General features: G+C 36.0%; 1 protein-coding gene across 6 annotated transcripts in view; it reads left to right on the forward strand.

Annotated features, from left to right (window-relative positions):
* PARD3B (par-3 family cell polarity regulator beta) overlaps positions 1-17,575 on the forward strand; it is a 981,887-nt gene that overhangs the window by 630,241 nt on the left and 334,071 nt on the right. For 5 of the 6 annotated variants that reach the window (XM_041737018.1, XM_041737019.1, XM_041737013.1 and 2 more), the window contains exon 16: positions 7,250-7,294. The exons of the other annotated variant lie outside the window; for it this stretch is intronic. In XM_041737018.1, coding sequence (XP_041592952.1) covers positions 7,250-7,294 — 45 coding nt within the window. The remainder of the gene's footprint in view (positions 1-7,249; positions 7,295-17,575) is intronic. 6 annotated transcript variants of the gene reach the window in all.

Genomic DNA, 17,575 nt, shown 5'->3' on the forward strand with positions numbered 1-17,575 from the left:
TATTTGTATATTGTACAGATGCATGAAGTTGCATAGTCTATTCAGAAATATACTTCTGTGCTGGAGTGCCGGGAACCTAGCAAAGGTGGTTGTGTGTAAAAGACAATCAGAATGTGTTTTGAGCACTTATTCCTGCTAGATTCCATGATAAGTTTTTGCCACTGAGTTGCCCCATAATGTAAGTAAGGGATATTATCTGCATTTTACAAATGAGTTCAGTAAGCTTGAAAAAGACTAAATAATTAGTCCATAGCCATGCATATAATTAGTGTCACAGTCCAGGTCCCTTTTCATGCTACTCCCTAGCCATAACTAAAAAAGATGCCCCAGGTGCTAAAAGTTGTCAAACAGATTATTTGGTTCAAATATTCAGCTACCTAAAACCTTTATTTACTTTTGTGAATCTTCATGTCTGTCTAATCTTCTACTGTATTCCTAAAGCTTATCCTTCTTCCTTTATTATACTAGTTATTAAAATTTTTTTTTTTAAAAAAAAGGGATCCCTGGGTGGCGCAGCGGTTTGGCACCTGCCTTTGGCCCAGGGCACGATCCTGGAGACCCAGGATCGAATCCCACGTCGGGCTCCCGGTGCATGGAGCCTGCTTCTCCCTCTGCCTGTATCTCTGCCTCTCTCTCTCTCTCTCTGTGTGACTATCATAAATAATAATTAAAAAAATTAAACTAGTTATTGTATCAATATATTATTTATTTACATCTCCTCATTAAACCCCAGCATTGAATATCTGACTCTTTTGAGACTTATTTATTGCATGAATTCAAAAAAATTCATTTATTTATAGAAATATTTATTGCATGAATTCCAAAAAATTACTTAATACATTAATGAAGAAATAATTTGGTTTTTCCAATGTTCTTTAATGAGATCAAGACAATAATATAGGAACATATGAAAAGTGTTAGATTTTCCTAACTTTAGATTTATGATCTCCTAAGATTCATGGAGAAAGAGAATTCTGAAAAATTGTGAACATGTGAGTAAATAGATAACTATGAAGGAGTGGATTCCTCATTTTTATTTCATGGCACAGTGGCTGAAGGATACCCTATAATATTGGAAGAAAATTTTAGCTGTTGAGTTCCATTTAGCTTATTGTCAGAGTAGCAACATGCCCAGAGATGAGCATAGTGCTTTAGGGGAAGCTTGCCAAGGAAATGGTGAGATAAACATTTGCATCATCATCTTGTACTAATTACTTAACCCTCTTTTTCAGCAAAAGCCTTGTTTAGTTTGTGTTTGTTTGTTTTTTAAAAGATTTTATTTATTTTTTCATGAGAGGCACAGAGAGGGAGAGAGGCAGGGACACAGGTAGAGGGAGAAGCAGGCTCCATACAGGGAGCCTGGGACTCGATCCTGGGTCTCTAGGATCATGCCCTGGGCTGAAGGCTGCGCTAAACCACTGAGCCACCTGGGCTGCCTTGTTTGTTTGTTTGTTTGTTTCAAGAGATGGAAGAGTTTTTCCATACTTAAGAATTCATAGTGCTGAAAACTCAAAAAGTCTCCCCAAGGAGAATCAGTATGCCAAATAGTCATTGACATAAGAAAACATTATAAATCAATGCAGTAATAGTTCATGGTTACTAAGAAGAGAACGTAATTTACAACTTGAACAACTTGAAATAGGTTTGTGTTTCTTAGAAATTCTGGAAATCAATCAGTACAGAAATTGATCTACTAAAAAAAGAAGAAAATTGATTCTTAATATTGGCAACTACATCATTTTTTTTAAGTTCTGAAGGAACAGCTCTTGGAAACAAGTTTATTAACCATCAAGGAATTACTTGATATTTAGTTTCCTAGCAAACTATCCAAAAAGAAGTATTTATGGCCTCATTAGAAGATAGATTTTTATTGCACCAAACATGAGTTTCAAAACTGCAGTTCTACTAAGTCAAAGATATGGAAATAAAAATTAAATGAAACAGAGCTCTGTATGCAAAAGACAAGCACTGCATCATATTTTAGAGTGCTGCTTTGCACCAAAGTATCTCAATATGAAGTAGTGGGAATCTGAACACATTTGCATATTCCCATTCATGACATAGTGTTGGCATTCTCAAAAAGAGTAACTGTAGCTGATGGCAATTTTTATCTGAAAAGATTTGTGCATGTTAGCAATATACTGTCTTCTGTCAGCTTAAGTAGAGCATATGGGGCCCATTAACTCACCAAATCTGCTACTGTTCTGCAAATTTTTATTAAGCAAGTGCAGTCCCTAATAGTCACTTATGTTATAGAATGCGTATCAAATGCTATCAATAAGCAAGAGAATTGTTTTCCCCCAGTGAGAATGCATTTGAAGTGTATGAGAAGGCTTGACAAAAGAATAAAATATTTTAAGTGATCACTGTACTAGTATAAATGTATCCTACTGGGAATCCAATGTATGTATTATAAGCACTTTAATGTTTGCCGCTAATAAGCTCTTACAATGCCATCTTTTTCAGAGATTTTTCTCCCCATATTTTCTTGGTTTATGGCTTCTTTCAATTCTAACAATGATCCTGGTAGAGATTAAGTAAAAAACAGAACTGTGTGTTTATCCACAGTTTTAAAAGTTGCCATAAGTGTTGAGCAATTCTAATTAGCTTCAAAGGGCTACAACAAAAATAGCTAGAAATATAAGCATAGCTAGAAAATAGCATCCTGATGCTATTTTCCCAAGCAAGTCTTCCTGAACCAGAGGATGCACCAGGGAATTAACAAACATCCAAGCCAAAGAACATCCTCCTTATGAAGCACTTTACAAGAATTAAATCAGTGTCCATCAATCTTGAGTTGAAGGCCAAGAAGTATGAGCTTAGTATAGAAATTGCATTATCTAAATAAATTTCAGAGATAAGAAGAGCAAGCCCACAGTGTTCTCTAAGTATTTAATAACAGCTACAATAAAAATGTCCATAAATTTCATCTTCAGGAGGTTTCAACATTTCACTGATATTGCTTCAATTACTGTAATACTCCTTTAAGTAATCAAGAGCAAGTAGTACCTGTCCTTGGGTAAAACTGAAGGATGAGGAAGGGAATATAATAGACTCTGGAAACTTAAAAAAAGAAAGAAAAGAAAATGCAAAAAAAGAACAAATGAACAAAAGAAAGAAAAGAATCCATCATCAGAACCAGAACAAAAAACTTTGACTCTTCATCAGTACTCTCATTAGATGCTTTTGGTGCCTCACAATTTTGGAATAGAAGACCTTCACAACACCCAGCCCACTCATTTTTCAATCTCTTATAAATAGGGTTTTAGTTCGAAATGACACACCTGTCATATCCCTACTGCTACTATTCCAATCACTGCACTATCCAAATATTATGCAGTGAAATGAGTAGACTTAAGCTCCATCCCCATGAGATAACCCTATAGTAGATCTAAAGTAATGTGAGTTATAAAGGAAGTTGAGTATTAATTATAACACTTGTCATTTTTTAAAAAAGTAGTAGTAGTGTGTGTAATTTTACCTCATTTTCTCATTTGCTACTCTTATTTAAATCACTTCCCAGCACTAAGCGTGTGCATAAAAGATGATTGTTCCCAATTTAACCTTTTATATAAAGTGTATTCTATTAATTAAGTCATTACAGTCCCCTCTTTTTTCCATTATGTTTATTCATATATCTTCTGTCCTAAAGATAGACATCTGTGTTGCTGCATATTTTGGAGAAAGACCCCTAATTTTTATGCCTATCACCCATTTGGCTTTTCTGTACTGTTTTTTGAAATAGTGCTCTAAAGAATTTCAAATTGTCAATTAAAATAATAAGTATTCCCACTAAGAATAATAGTGTGCACTCAGAAGTTAAGCAAGTACCATGTTTAACCTAATATGGTTGAGGAATTTGCAATACTTAAATTGGCTTAAATTTAATGGGATAACTTATGTCTGTCAAAAAAAAAAGACAAATGCAAAGAAACAAAATCTTACCTTTGTATGAATCCCTTTTTCAGAATAACTGCACGTAATAAGACCATATCATCTGAATACTGCATTTCCTTTTTCTTTCTTCCACTACAGATGAACTAGGAGACAGGTAAACTGAGTGGTAACCTACTGTGGATGTTGGATTATCCATGAGATAACAATTTAAAGTACTTGCCTGAAGGCATTATATTCTCTCCAGTGTTTCCTCCTCTGTTCCTTTATAATCCCAGGGAAGTGAAATCATAAATACTTCCACCATCATCAAATGCACAACATTGACCACTCTCACAGTTTTCATTTATCACAAGTTTTCATTTATTGAGAAATACGCACCTGGCACAGTGCTCTGTGCTTTTGTACATTGTTTTCATTTAGTCCCACAATTCCTTGTGCAGTGTTTTTAATCTAAATTTTTCACACAAGGAAACTGGTTGAAAACAACTTACTAACTTGCCTGGTAAAGCTGAGATTCAACCCATATCTGTCTTATTAATAGCTATCATGTTATTTTGCCATTCTATCTGGGTTCCCGTTAATAAGATGATAGTAGTCCATATTTATTAAGCACTTACTATATGATCTTCTAAGTATTTTGCACAAATTTGCACATGTAATCTTCACTACAAGCCTATGGAGGAAGCTATTATCCTCTTTATATATATGATGAGATTTAGGATCAGGGAGTCAAAATAAATTGCATATGACCAGTAAGTTTCCAAGTCAGGATTTTAATTCAGGTGATTTCTCACTTGTGAAACGAGAGTGAATATATTGCTTAAAACAATGAGAATGCTAAATTTCCAAACATGTTAAACAAAATTATAGCTAACACTTGTTGACATTTATCACCACAGAAACTTCTATTAATAATATATATTCAAGCATAAAGGATAATAGTTTTCTAACATATTAAGTGTTTGTCAAGTGTTTTCTTATATTCATTCAACTCATGATTCAAAGAATATAACAAATTTTTCCATGACTTATCACAAGTATAGTAGAGTGGTTAAGAGTACAATGTTTAAGTTCTGGGTCCTCCATGTAGGAGGTATGCTTCAGTTCCTTTATTTGTAAAGTAAGAAGAAGAAGAAGACCTATCTTTATAGGTCATTTTGAGGATTAAATGAATTATTAGCTATAAACTGTGGAGGATAGAACCTACATATTACAAGATCTCAATAAGTATTAGCCACTAGTGTTGTTTATTTTTTTAATCGTCATAATTTTCTAGGATTTTATACTTGTACTGTAGATTCCACTGTAAATTTCTTTTAGACCTGAAAAGGCCTGAATTTAACCCACAGTTGAAGCCTGATGAGAATGGACTGACGTTTCCAACTAGAAATATGAAGAGAAGTCTGATAAGATTTTTTAAGGAGCTAATAAAATATGGGAAAATCACCAAAATAGTGTTGTTGTTTAGAAAATAAAGAAATAGCTAGAAAAAGAGGGCTAGGTGGGTTTGAGAAGATCTATGTATAATAACTGGGTTGGTGAAATATGGCTGAGTGGTATAGGCAAAGGAAGGAAGCGCATACCTCTCTGAGACAGCTAGTGTTAGGGAAAAGGGAGGAGGACTTTTTTTTATCAGCAAATTTCACTTCACCTTGCTCAATCCTTGAGCACCAGATTTTTATAGACTAGCATAGCCAATGGCACATAGCAAATAATGAAAAACTGTTGGGATCCCTGGGTGGCTCAGCAATTTAGTGCCTGCCTTTGGCCCAGGGTGCGATCCTGGAGTCCCGGGATCAAGTCCCCCACGTCAGGCTCCCGGCATGGAGCCTGCTTCTCCCTCCTCCTGTGTCTCTGCCTCTCTCTATCATAAATAAATAAATTAATTTTTAAAAAACTGTTGTTGAATATTGAAGTGATAATCCATGCAGAGATGTTTAAGGATTAATTAAAAACTTTGTTTTTGAGAGATACTGAGTAATAACTTTGGTACAATGTCACTGATATTGGTTATCAGTGTCATACCAGCCTCACAGAATGAGTCAAGAAATATTCCCTCCTCTGAATTTACTTAATTCACTAGTGAAGCCGTCTGGGTCTAGAATTTTTTGTGTGGGAAAGTTTTAACTATAAATTCATTAGGGACGCCTGAGTGGTGCAGTGGTTAAATATCTGGCTTTGGCTCAGGTGGTAATCCTGGGGTCCTGGGATCGAGTCCTGCATCAGGCTCCCCTCAGGAGCCTGCTTCTACCTCTGCCTCTGTCTCTCCCTCTCTTTGTGTGCTATGAATAAATAAATTCATTAAAAACAAAACAACAACAAAATTTTGGGTCATTCACATTATCTATTTCTTCCTGCATAAGCTTTGGTAACTTGTGTCTTTCAAAAATGTATGTATTTCATCAGAGCCGTGTTAATCTGGGTTTTTTTTTTTTCTACTACTGAAGCAAGGTTCTTCATCTTCTTCAAGGCCCTGAATTATGAATATTTTCTCTGGCAATTGGGACTAGGCACTGTTCCAACCCATATGTGAACTTCATACACTCTTCCCATTAAACTTTTGGGTGATTCTTTCCCAGGTCTTGGGTAGTTTCCTCACATGTTTGTGATCATCAGTATATTCATCTAAATACATGAGAAGATCCTCAGCAGATCTCAGCAAGAGTTCTGGATAAATCTTTCCTCTCTGGTTCTCTGCCTTCAAACGTCCTCTGCCTTGGCTTCCCTGGACATCAACATTATGTGCTCAGGCTGGGATGTCACTAAATTCTGCTGTGTTTCCCTCCCTCTACCACAATCTGGAAAATTTCTCCAGACAGTAAGCTAGTGCAGTTATAGGAGTCACCTCACTTGTTTTCCGTCTCTGCTGCCTAACGTCTAATTCCTGGATTGCCATTGTTTCATGTTTATATGTTTAATTCTTTTTTCAAGAGGGATTGTAAATTTCTTCCCTTTTACTCCAGATATAGAAGTCCAGTCCTTGAGTACTGAACATATATATTCCACACAAAGAATTTTATTATGTATTATACATCCCTAGACCCATGAGTTTAATTCCTCCTTTTGCAGGCATGAAAACAATTGCCCAAGTAACAGAGTTGAAAGTCTTGAAAATCAGAAGAAAATAAAATTATATTCATAGATGATCTAAAATAAATATATTTCTTCATAGCTGCCTTTAAAATATCTACCAATAGAAATGAGGTATGCCAGGTAGGCCAGGGAACATTTTTTTCTCACTTTTTTTTTCCAGTAAAAGATTTAACTTATTATGACTCTATTTCAATTTATTGTTCAAAAAATGCCAGATTTACAAGCAGGCCTGATCCTTGTCTCCTTTATTTCTTCTCAGTGCCAGATGAAAGCAAAGTCCACTCATTGGCTGGTCACAAATCGGGTAAGAAACTCCTCGTAACTGACTTTATATTCTCCTTCCTGGAAATTGCTGGCTGTATTTGAGTAGCAGTTGGAACCTATTTCCATCCACTAGTCACTGAAAGGCTTGCTAATTAATACATGAGATGTCTCTGACTTCCACAAAGATGAATTATTGCTTGGCTGTGTGAGTAGTGGCATAATGTATGCTGACTCAAGATGTTTGAGAGGAAAGGATAAGGGTTTCCAAAAACTAATAATTATAAAACCAAAAATTTTAAACCTGTTAGCCAGCTGAACACTTAAAACAACAAAAAAATTATAAGGAGAATCCAAGAAAGTTTGAAACTCTTTCCCATGATGACTTTCACATTACAGTGGCAGAACAAAGAGCTCCAGAACAAGAAAAATGTAGTCATTTCCCCTCAAAAAAGAATAGCCTTTTTGCTTGTCATCAAAGAGGATCACACCCAAGATGGCTATATTCTCTTTAATTTAGACTGAGGATTATCTTTCTTTAGACTGAGGAATGAACTCCCTCATTACCAGAGGTTCTCCAGGAAGTCCACAAGGATCTCTGAGGGTTTCCTGGGTCTTTCTCTGTTTTGTGAAAGATACCTTCAGGTCAAAAATCCAAGCTTTCCCTTCAGTGCCACGTGGTCTGCTTCTCCCTTTGCTCTTCATCATTGCCTTCACACATTAGTTGAAAACACTTAAAGCTTACCAAGCTTGCAAATACTACAGTGATCCCTTTCATCTATGGATGTGTTATTTGGGGAAGAATATCCATTTTACTCTTAGGCTTGCGACTCCAAATAACAGAAAAATTACAGTTTGTTGACATCTCCCTGTTTCTGAAACAAAGAAAGTCTTTCCCGTCACCAAGTGTCTCCTGTGTTTATGTGCTAATTATGTTTCCAGCAGTAAGTGGCCTTGATGCCTCATTACTTCCATCATGTTCCAGGGCAAGATTATGATTTTTTTTCTTTTTTTCTTTCTCCATATTCTTTTGTGATAACAGCAGGGAAGGGCTGGTTCACAACTTTTAGATTTTTTTTTTCTTTTCTGCTGCTCCCAGTAAAGAGCCTAAGAGGTTAGATCACCGTGAAAGAAAAGATTTCTCTGAGAGTGATAAACTGCTGCGTGCTGCTTTTCCCCATCATCCTTTTCCATTAAATTCTCTACTACTGGAAATATTTTTCGGAGCTTGCAAAGGAAGTTCTCATGACCAAGGAACCCCAAGGATAGCTTATATTATTTTCATCTTCAGTGCATCTTAAATGGTACTTCTTATCATCAGTTCTATTACACAGATTAATACTTGAAGATTGAAGACTTTTTATGTACTGGGATAGGCTTCAAAGTAAAAAAAAAAAATGAAAGCAGTTTTTAAGACTTATATAAATTTGGTATTTAAAAATGAGCAAATGGACTTTCTGATTTTTCTCTCAGAAAATCAAATCTTATTCTGATTGCAATTTCCAAACAAATTTCTGACTAATATTTTTGCCACTCTTTTTGCATGAGAACATTGTTACCTTTGTATATCACTACAGTATTTTACTAAATTGCATGATGTTTTTAGATAGTATGATATAAAACATGTTAATAAAGAATTATCCTAGGTATGAAATTGAAATAATTTCTAAATTTTTAAAAAATGACAAAATTGGCATAATTTTAAACCTGTCAGGTTCATTGTAAGCTCCACATGGCAGTCTTTACTCTAGCTGGTTGATAAAAATAGTACCAATAGTCTTTATGTCATATGAACCATGCTGTTTAAATATATCAGGTGTTTTAAAGATTTCTGGTTATAGTGAGCTGCTAGTACAGTACTACCATTTTATATTTCGGAGTATTCATATACCCTATCACAGTGTCACTGAGCTTTTCACTGACCATCCGTGGAATCAGTGCAAATGCTAAGAACAACCAGAAAATTGCTAACTCTAGAGCAAAAGTGGTATATGAGAAAACACAATAAAGAGGGTTAACCAATCACCTAAAATTATACATTCTAGATTACATTAAGCGAGAGCACTTTAAAACATTAGAGACCGTTCTGAGAAAATACAAAGCAGCATTAAAGAAAAATCTAAACTAAGGTTATAAATTTATATACTCCAAGGATATATCCTTCCCCCATTTTTAATATTTTTTTTATTTTGGAAAATTTTTCTTGAATATAACAATTCTCAAAAAACTCCTCCTTCACATAATATTCAACTCCCCTAAGCATGCCCCATTTATGCAGAGCAATTTCTGAGGAGGTGGCCATGATGGTAAAAGAGGATTAAGGGTCCTTTTGATTCTGGTAACGCCTTTCATTTACACAAATCATCTTAAAAATTCACCTAATATGTAGTCTCAATCTGGTACAGTCTGTGACCACTAACCAAGTTATAGTATAATGGAGTATAATGTCTAATGTTCCATGATCATACTTGTCTTGCCAGTGTTAAAAGAGATCATTCAGTGTCTTTTTGTTTCACCTTTCCCTTCCCAAATCTTTCCTCCAGCATATTTAAGTAAAAAGGTGACATCTCTTTTGCTAAAAAGGAAGAGTACCTTCCTCTGTCTCTTTTTAATTATAGAAATGGGGGCAGCCTTCATAATATCCAAGACCACCAGGAAGTTAAATTAAATTGTATATACTGACCTAAATCTATCACCCATCTTCGTATTTGGGATGATATTCAACATTTTAATAAATTCATCTGAGTTAAAGTTTCTTCTGAGTCAGCTACTTAGTGTGTAGACAGCCATTTCGTGCCAAGTTCCATCTGTTGGTCTGGCTTGGGTACCTCCCAAATTTGTGTCAATATTTTTGGCACCCTTTCCTTGGCTTAATCTTTAAATGGTTGATTCTTCAAAGCTCAGATCAAATCAAAGGCTCAGGCAAGATCAATCTTTCTAATACTTTTGGCCTAAAATGTAGTGTCCCCCTTACCCCTTCTGAAATCAATTCCGTATTCTTGAGATTTTTCTAATGGCCTACCTCAGGGGTTCCCCTGGGAGTGCTGCATCTCATACCTTAGCTGGGAAGCAGGCGGGATATTCTCCTCTTGTCAATCTTGTGAGGTCCTTCTCCGTGTAAGAGAAGTATCAGTACCTATGGAATGGTGAGACCTACCCAGAGAGGTTAAGAACAAAATCCCTTGAATTGGTTCCTTTAGGAAAAATCAGAAGTTTCATAGAGGCTGAAAAATTAAAAATGCATCTTTCACCTCTTTCCTTATTAACTGAATTCTGACGAAATCCAAATCTTAGTAAATGCAGAGGGTTAAAAACACCTTTCAGCCCAATGTATATTTTAAGCAATGAAACCATTTTTTAATGATTTCAGTATTCTGAGGGAAAATTAGAATCCAAAGAAAATTACATAAAATTTGAAATAGCTTTTTCTAGAATTATGCTTAAATTTTGATTCTACAGATTCATAAACCATACCTGAGAAGGAATCATTTCTTCCCCGCCCCCACCCACATACTGAGCTGACACCTAAACTAATAGTTTAAGGCTCTTCAACATCTAGTCAGAAAGGACTTATAAATTTTACTTTTTTACTATGTCTTAATTTTTTTGTTTTGATTTACTGCTTGGAACTGTTTTAATATGTATTGACTGTCTGCAGAGATCTTTGCTGACCCAGCTCTTTAAGATGATGCAGTACTGAAGAAAGCCGATGAGTTCTTCTTTATGAGCTCTGACATATTAATTAGCAAAATGGACTAAAAAGCTTTCCTATTTCTATTTTAATTTCTTACATTCTCAAACACCTGTCTATATAGCTGTAAAACAGGCAAGTCTGTAAAAGTAATGGTTGGCAGTAAGTCCAGACCTTTTCTGAGATAAGTTTATCAATTAATGAGCAAATATTCATTAACAGTCTAGGGGCATATCTCTGTATAGGTGCCTTGCAGCCATAGAGTGTGTGGGATATCTTAACACATTTTACTGGTAAGGAAGCTGAAGTTCAGGGCATTTAAATACTTGTTCTCATAGCTAGCTAGTATGGGTGAGGTTATCAACCCAGATACTGTGTGGTAAAGCCTATGTTTTGGCCAGTTCCTTTTCAGCAGCATGTGCCTAACACTTCAATCCCAGAGACTGAGAAGAACACAGTTCTAGTGAGAAGACATGACACACACTCTGGAATACCCCATAAATTCTTACCTTTTGTAACCTCCAACTGAACAAGAGACACCATAAAAATAATTTCTCTAGCAAACAATTGTAACTCAATGAGCATGAGAGGGACAATCTAATCTGGTCATTCTTGACATTGTTTCTCTGTATATATATATATATATATATATATATATATATATATATATATCCACACACACACGCACAAAAGTATGGGCCAAGTTAAGAGATGTATAAGAGAGAAAACAGGCATGTGATGTGCATGTATTATGTATGAATTACAGCAAATGTGCATGTGATCGGGTGTATCCTTATGGCAGAGGCTGAAAGTTTAATATGCAAGTTGCTAACTTGGCAGACCTTACATTCTGTTCTGAATGCATTGTGTGTAAACTTTATATTTAGAATTTTCAAGTGTGGCCAAAGAAATCTTTAGATCTTTCCAAAGAAATAGAGCTCTTAAAAACATAAGGTGATCAAATAGTCACTTTAATACAAGAGCAATGTGCTATTAAATGACATTTCATAAATTTTGTTGAGTATGCATTTTAAATTTGGAGCACCAACTATGATCATTTTTCATGAGTCTGAATTGGATTACTGCCTTTCTTGACTTTTTATTGATATTTTGGATGAGGAACTAAATCTTAGTATTAGTGGGCAGTGGACTTAAACTCTTTCTTTCCTTGTCAGTTGGTTAAGGTAACACTATACAGTTATATTTGGACAAAGATCTTTATTAGGTACTTTCTAAACTTTTGTTATTTGTTATGTTGGAAAACATATAGCTTTAGACACAGGAAATATATACATTCTCACATCCTCCAGCTCAGTTTATGTTTCTATGGGATTCAGGATGTTATTTTAAAAAGTACCAATATGTATAGGATTCTTCCTACAAACTTGATTATAAAGCAACCCCAGTATTTCCTATTTTGTAAAAGGTTACTGAATACTCTGGTCTCTAAAATTCAATGAATCAAATTGAATTAGAAACAAATATATCAGTCTTCTTAGAAATGTGATTCAATTCTTTGCTACTAAAAAATGGTGCAGGTGTGTGCATCTCTGAAGTTCATGAGTAAATAGATCTACATGTTTTTACAAATCAAATTTCAAAATTAATTATTTCAGTTCCACTCATGTTTATTAAATGCCCACTCTGTGACAGGTGTTATATCAAGTGCTAGAGATACAAAGTGACATAAGACATGGTCTCTGTCTGAAAAAATTTTTTTGAAATGTTAGAGGAGAAAGACATATAAATGCCTAATTAAATATTGGTTTGGTACCTTTATGCTAAAGAGTAATAGTGCAGGAATCTCACAGAGGAAATACTGCTTGATTCTGCTTGGGATTGGGGGATGGCTGTCATATTTCAGAAAGGAAATGCTTTCATAGCAGGATCTGGAAGATAAATAGAAGTTTGGGAAATAAAAAAGGTCAATGAGCTAACACATTTCAGGCATATGGAAAGTTATGACAACTTGAAACATCGTGGTATGTTTACGAAACTATAAGCAATTCAGTGTTGCACAAATGCAAAGTGGAGAGTAACAGATACCAGGTTGAGCCAGTAGGCAGAGATTCAATTATGAGGAACTCCTACCAAATGGAAAAAAATGTGAATTTTATCCTACGGGCTCAGAGAATCCAAACTGGTTAAAGGAGGGGATGGGCCAATTTTATGTTGTAGTACTATCACTCTGTTGGCTATGATGACTTGAAGGGCAAAAACAAAAACAAAAAAAAATCAGGGGGAATAATTAAGAGACTATTGTGATAGTCCTGATAAGAGATGATGTGGCATAAATTCAAGTGAATTACAATGGAAATGGAAAGAAAAGTAAAACATATTTGGAAAATAAAGCTTTGAGGTTTGTTGTTGTTGTTGTTGTTGTTTTAGTTAAACTTGGTGGATAAGTGAGGAAGAAGATCCAATTTGATTCTCAGTTTATCAGTCAGCTATTGCTACACTGTGCTGCATAACAAAATCAATAGCAGACATTTATTTCTTGATCACTTTGTGCGAGTAGGGATTTGCTGATCTCAAAAGTGTTTGGCTGGGCTTTGCTCCAATCTACAGTTTAGGTCCAGGTGTTATACATATCTCTTATTGGAACAGTGTTTTCCTGAGGGAAGTATTTTTGATAACAAAAGTGATAGGATGGAAATAGGGTAGATAGAAAGAACCCTTAAGCTATGTGTCAAAGCCATGGAGTATTCAGTCACATGACAGTGAAGGTAGTAGAGAGGAAGGAGAGGCAGGAATAAAGGGAAGTGTGGCAGGATGGCCTGAGCTGGGAAAGAGTAAGGATATGTGAGCAGATGAACATAAACATATGTTTATATGTGAGTAGATGAGCGTTGTGCTTGTGGAAGTGAGGAGTAAAGTGGCCACCGAGCCCCTCCCACCCCGACCTGTGGGATATGGGTGAGAATGAGAAGGCTGCAGGGGAAGCAGATTCCTTAGTGGAGAGGTAGACTCCAATTAAGGCTAAAAGACAAGGAAATTTTTCTGGAAGACCTTGAAAGTGAAGAGCATCTTGTCAACTATGGAAGGATAGTGGGGACTTAAGAAGGCAAATGAAGGAGTCTGAGATAAGGGGAAAACAAGACAGTGGTCATGTGGAATTATGGCCGGAGTGGTATAAGGCAGCAGCCCAGAGGGCAAGAGATGACCAGAGGGGTTCCACCTCTTGGAAAATGACTGAGAATGGCAGGAGTGATGGGTCTGGTTTGTTTTCATAATTCTATGGTTGTCAAGAGCATTAATCTTCACTCTTTGGTGAATAGAGGAAAGGCTTGGGCCAGTTTAGACTCAATGGTGGCCTGGATGAATTATTTCCTGTAAAGAGATCATATCTCTGAAGAATAAGAAGATGAAAATTTCCAGGAAAAAATGGTCCCAAGGTTACAGAAGTTTTGAGAAGATGCTCAAGTTTTATTAGGTTTGCAATTTGAGAGGTGGCCATTAGTAATCACTTTAGTGGAGCGAATGTTTGCAGACAGAAGAGAAGGGGCAAAATCATGTGGCTTGAGGAGGAATGGGGGTGGAAACAAACACAGGTGATCTTTTTCTTTCTGTCTTTAAAAAACATTTTTAAAGGTCTTATTCATTTGAGAGAGAGAGAAAGAGCATGAGAGGGGAGAGGAGGGAGAGGGAGAAGCAGCTCCCCGCTGAGCCAGGAGCCCGATGTAGGGCTCAATCCCAGGACCCTGAGATCATGACCTAAGCCAAAGGCAGATGCTCAACTGACTGAAGCCACCAAAGTGCCCCGTGATCTTTCCAGAAGTTTAATATTAAGAGAAAGAAAAGAGATGTATCTAGAGAAATGTTTTTTTATTGCTCTACTTTATGTTATCCATGAGAAACATTGAACCATGTTTAAAGACTGAGAGGAAAGAGATATTTGTGAGAGAATGAAGAAATGGGAGAGAAGGAATTGTTAAAGGCATAGGATTAAGACTGTAGTGTTACAGCAGTTGGCCTTGAAGAGAATGAGCCAACATTATAGGGAAAGTGGCAGTTATGCATGCGACATCGATGAATTTGTAAGTAGTAGGGCTGAGAAATTAAGGTTGTTAATGTTCTCATCTTGATGATATCCATTACAGGACTGGTCTTAGTTGGCCAAGAAACATAAGAAACACTACAGATAATAGGTAACCTAAATTGAAATCTGTTTAAGTCCTTGAAACAAAATCGGACGAAAGACTATGAAGAATATGAAGATATTTATACTTACTCATGCACATGCACACTGCATTCAAGAGTTGGGTTGCAGAGGAGCTATAGCTTTTCCCCCAAACTAAAATGCTGTTTATCTCTTGCAATTACATTTTGAATTCTCTATTTGTGGTAGAATTATAGAAAGTTAGGACTAATTAGAGCAGAATATATTTCTAGAACGATGAACTTTTTTTTAAAGAATAGACTGAGGCCTAGAGAGGGAAAGTCACCCCCACCAAAGGCCCAGCTAGTCCATGACAGAAGCAAGGCTCAGATCTGTTACTCTGTTACTTTGGCAATCTCTTGCTTTGTGAATTCCAATATTATTGCTACCAGTTTTGCCTGATTTAATAAACAAGACTATCATTAAAATTCTCAGAATTTGGGGACCTGAGTGGCTCAGTTGGTTAAGTGTCTGCCTTCAGCTCAGGTTGTGATTCCAGAGTCCTGGGATCAAGTTCTGGGTCAGGCTCCCTCCTCAGCTTGGAGTCTGCTTCTCCTCTGCCCCCACTTGTTCTCTCTCTCTCTCTCTCTCTCTCTCTCTCTCAAATAAATAAATAAAATCTTAAAAAAAAAAAAAAAAGAACCCTCAGATCTTCCCCAAATTCAGCATGGATAATAGAAAGAGTAATTTGGCACAACACTAGTCATTTTCCCTTTAAGCATCTGACATTGAAACCCACCAGGATAGAATAAGCTTCTATATACAAAATTTCATATTGCGTCCCAAGTTTATATAGATTGTCACAAAATCTGCGTTTATGTATAGTTGCTGTTTATTATACTTGTTATTATGGTGTTCTGTTTCTTTTTCCCTATAAATATAAATGCGCAGGACAAATTATTCTAAGCTCCAGTGGGCATTTGTTGATGTGGTATATTTTGGTATGTATTTTTCCCTATGCCCTTATATATATCCATATTTGCATCACAAATTCTCAATAACAAAATTCTTTGTTATCCTGTCTCTCTCATTATCCAGAATATGACAGCCTGCCTTTGGAGATAACATTTAACATGCTTAAGTGTGTGTTGATTTAGGCAATTTATAGTTTCTAAAATGTTTTGAATTGTTTGAGCAAGTGAAAAGTAATTTTATAAAGAGAAGAGCATATTTCTATATATGTCAACTTCTTCAAATGTGGCTGAACTCTCAAACTTCACCATCCACGGGGAATATGTGTCTTGTACATTTAGAAACAGTGGTTTGGAACTGACAATTCTAATAGTGTTTCTAAATGCTAGAATGAACATCTGCGGTGAAAAATGTTATTAGCTGATTACATGATAGTTGATAAACACAAAGTGAATGTTTGACATCAGCACTGTTCTATGGGCTGAGAACTATCTGTACCCAACTTTGGTTTAGCTCTGCATCCCGACAGGAGTCACAGAAAACAACAAATCACATAAAAAGTACACTAAAATGTCATCATTAGAATATTTCTGTATGAATCTGAATGTACCGTGGGCAAAAACAAATCACATTCTCGAAAGCATGGTAACTGTAAATTTTAACCTACAATAAGAGCATTTCCTTTATATTTATCTTTAGCATGGCTTCGGTTAAGTTTTTGCCGTGAAACCATTGCAACAAAGTCACTGGACTCTCTACTTACCAGCTTTAAGAGCAGCCTCTCATGAAGAGCAGTGTTGGAAAGAGCTAGAAGGCTTTACAGTTCCTGAATAATTATTTTAGAAAAGTTTACATTGAGATCTAGAATCTAAAGTCACTCTTCTAAGAAAGGGATTTTATGTGTAAATTTGTTGTAGAGGAAAAGACTGAGACTCCGTGACTCCAGTGACCCAAAGGGGTTTTCAACTTTTCTGCAAAAGCTAGTCTGCTAATGTTAACTGAATGGCTACTCATTCCAACAGTGGTTTCAATTCTTAAGTTTTCTTCCTAAAAATCAGCCAATGAGGGTACTGGAAGGACAGGTTTAAAACCCAGCCTGGGAAGTTTGGAGATGAGCTCCTGCATCATAGACTACCCAATCTATGTTGACTAATATATGCCAAAGCCTAAATTTTGTCTGTAATATCTGATAAATCGTCAACTAATAGTGAGAAACATTTAGGATATATTGACTTTGATAATGTTGGTATTGCTTTATATCAGATGACTTACGTATATGTGTTTGTGTATATACACATTTGAGTTTTATGCCAGTGAGGAAGGGAAACATTTAAAGATGTGTATTTCAAGAAAGGTATTACCTACTTAAGAAGCACTCATTGGTTCCTGTATTTAGGTTCCATGGCCAGGAATAAATTTCAGCACCTTTAACAAGTCATGCCATGCCTTCTATCACCTTCTGCTGGCCTGCCCTTGCAGGCTTGTCTCTGGCTACCATCATCTACCACCCCACCCCATCAGCCTCATCACACATGTTCCTGATTCACGGAGCTACGCACTCT

Source organism: Vulpes lagopus, chromosome 22 (assembly GCF_018345385.1).
Source record: "Vulpes lagopus strain Blue_001 chromosome 22, ASM1834538v1, whole genome shotgun sequence".
NCBI lineage: Eukaryota > Metazoa > Chordata > Mammalia > Carnivora > Canidae > Vulpes > Vulpes lagopus.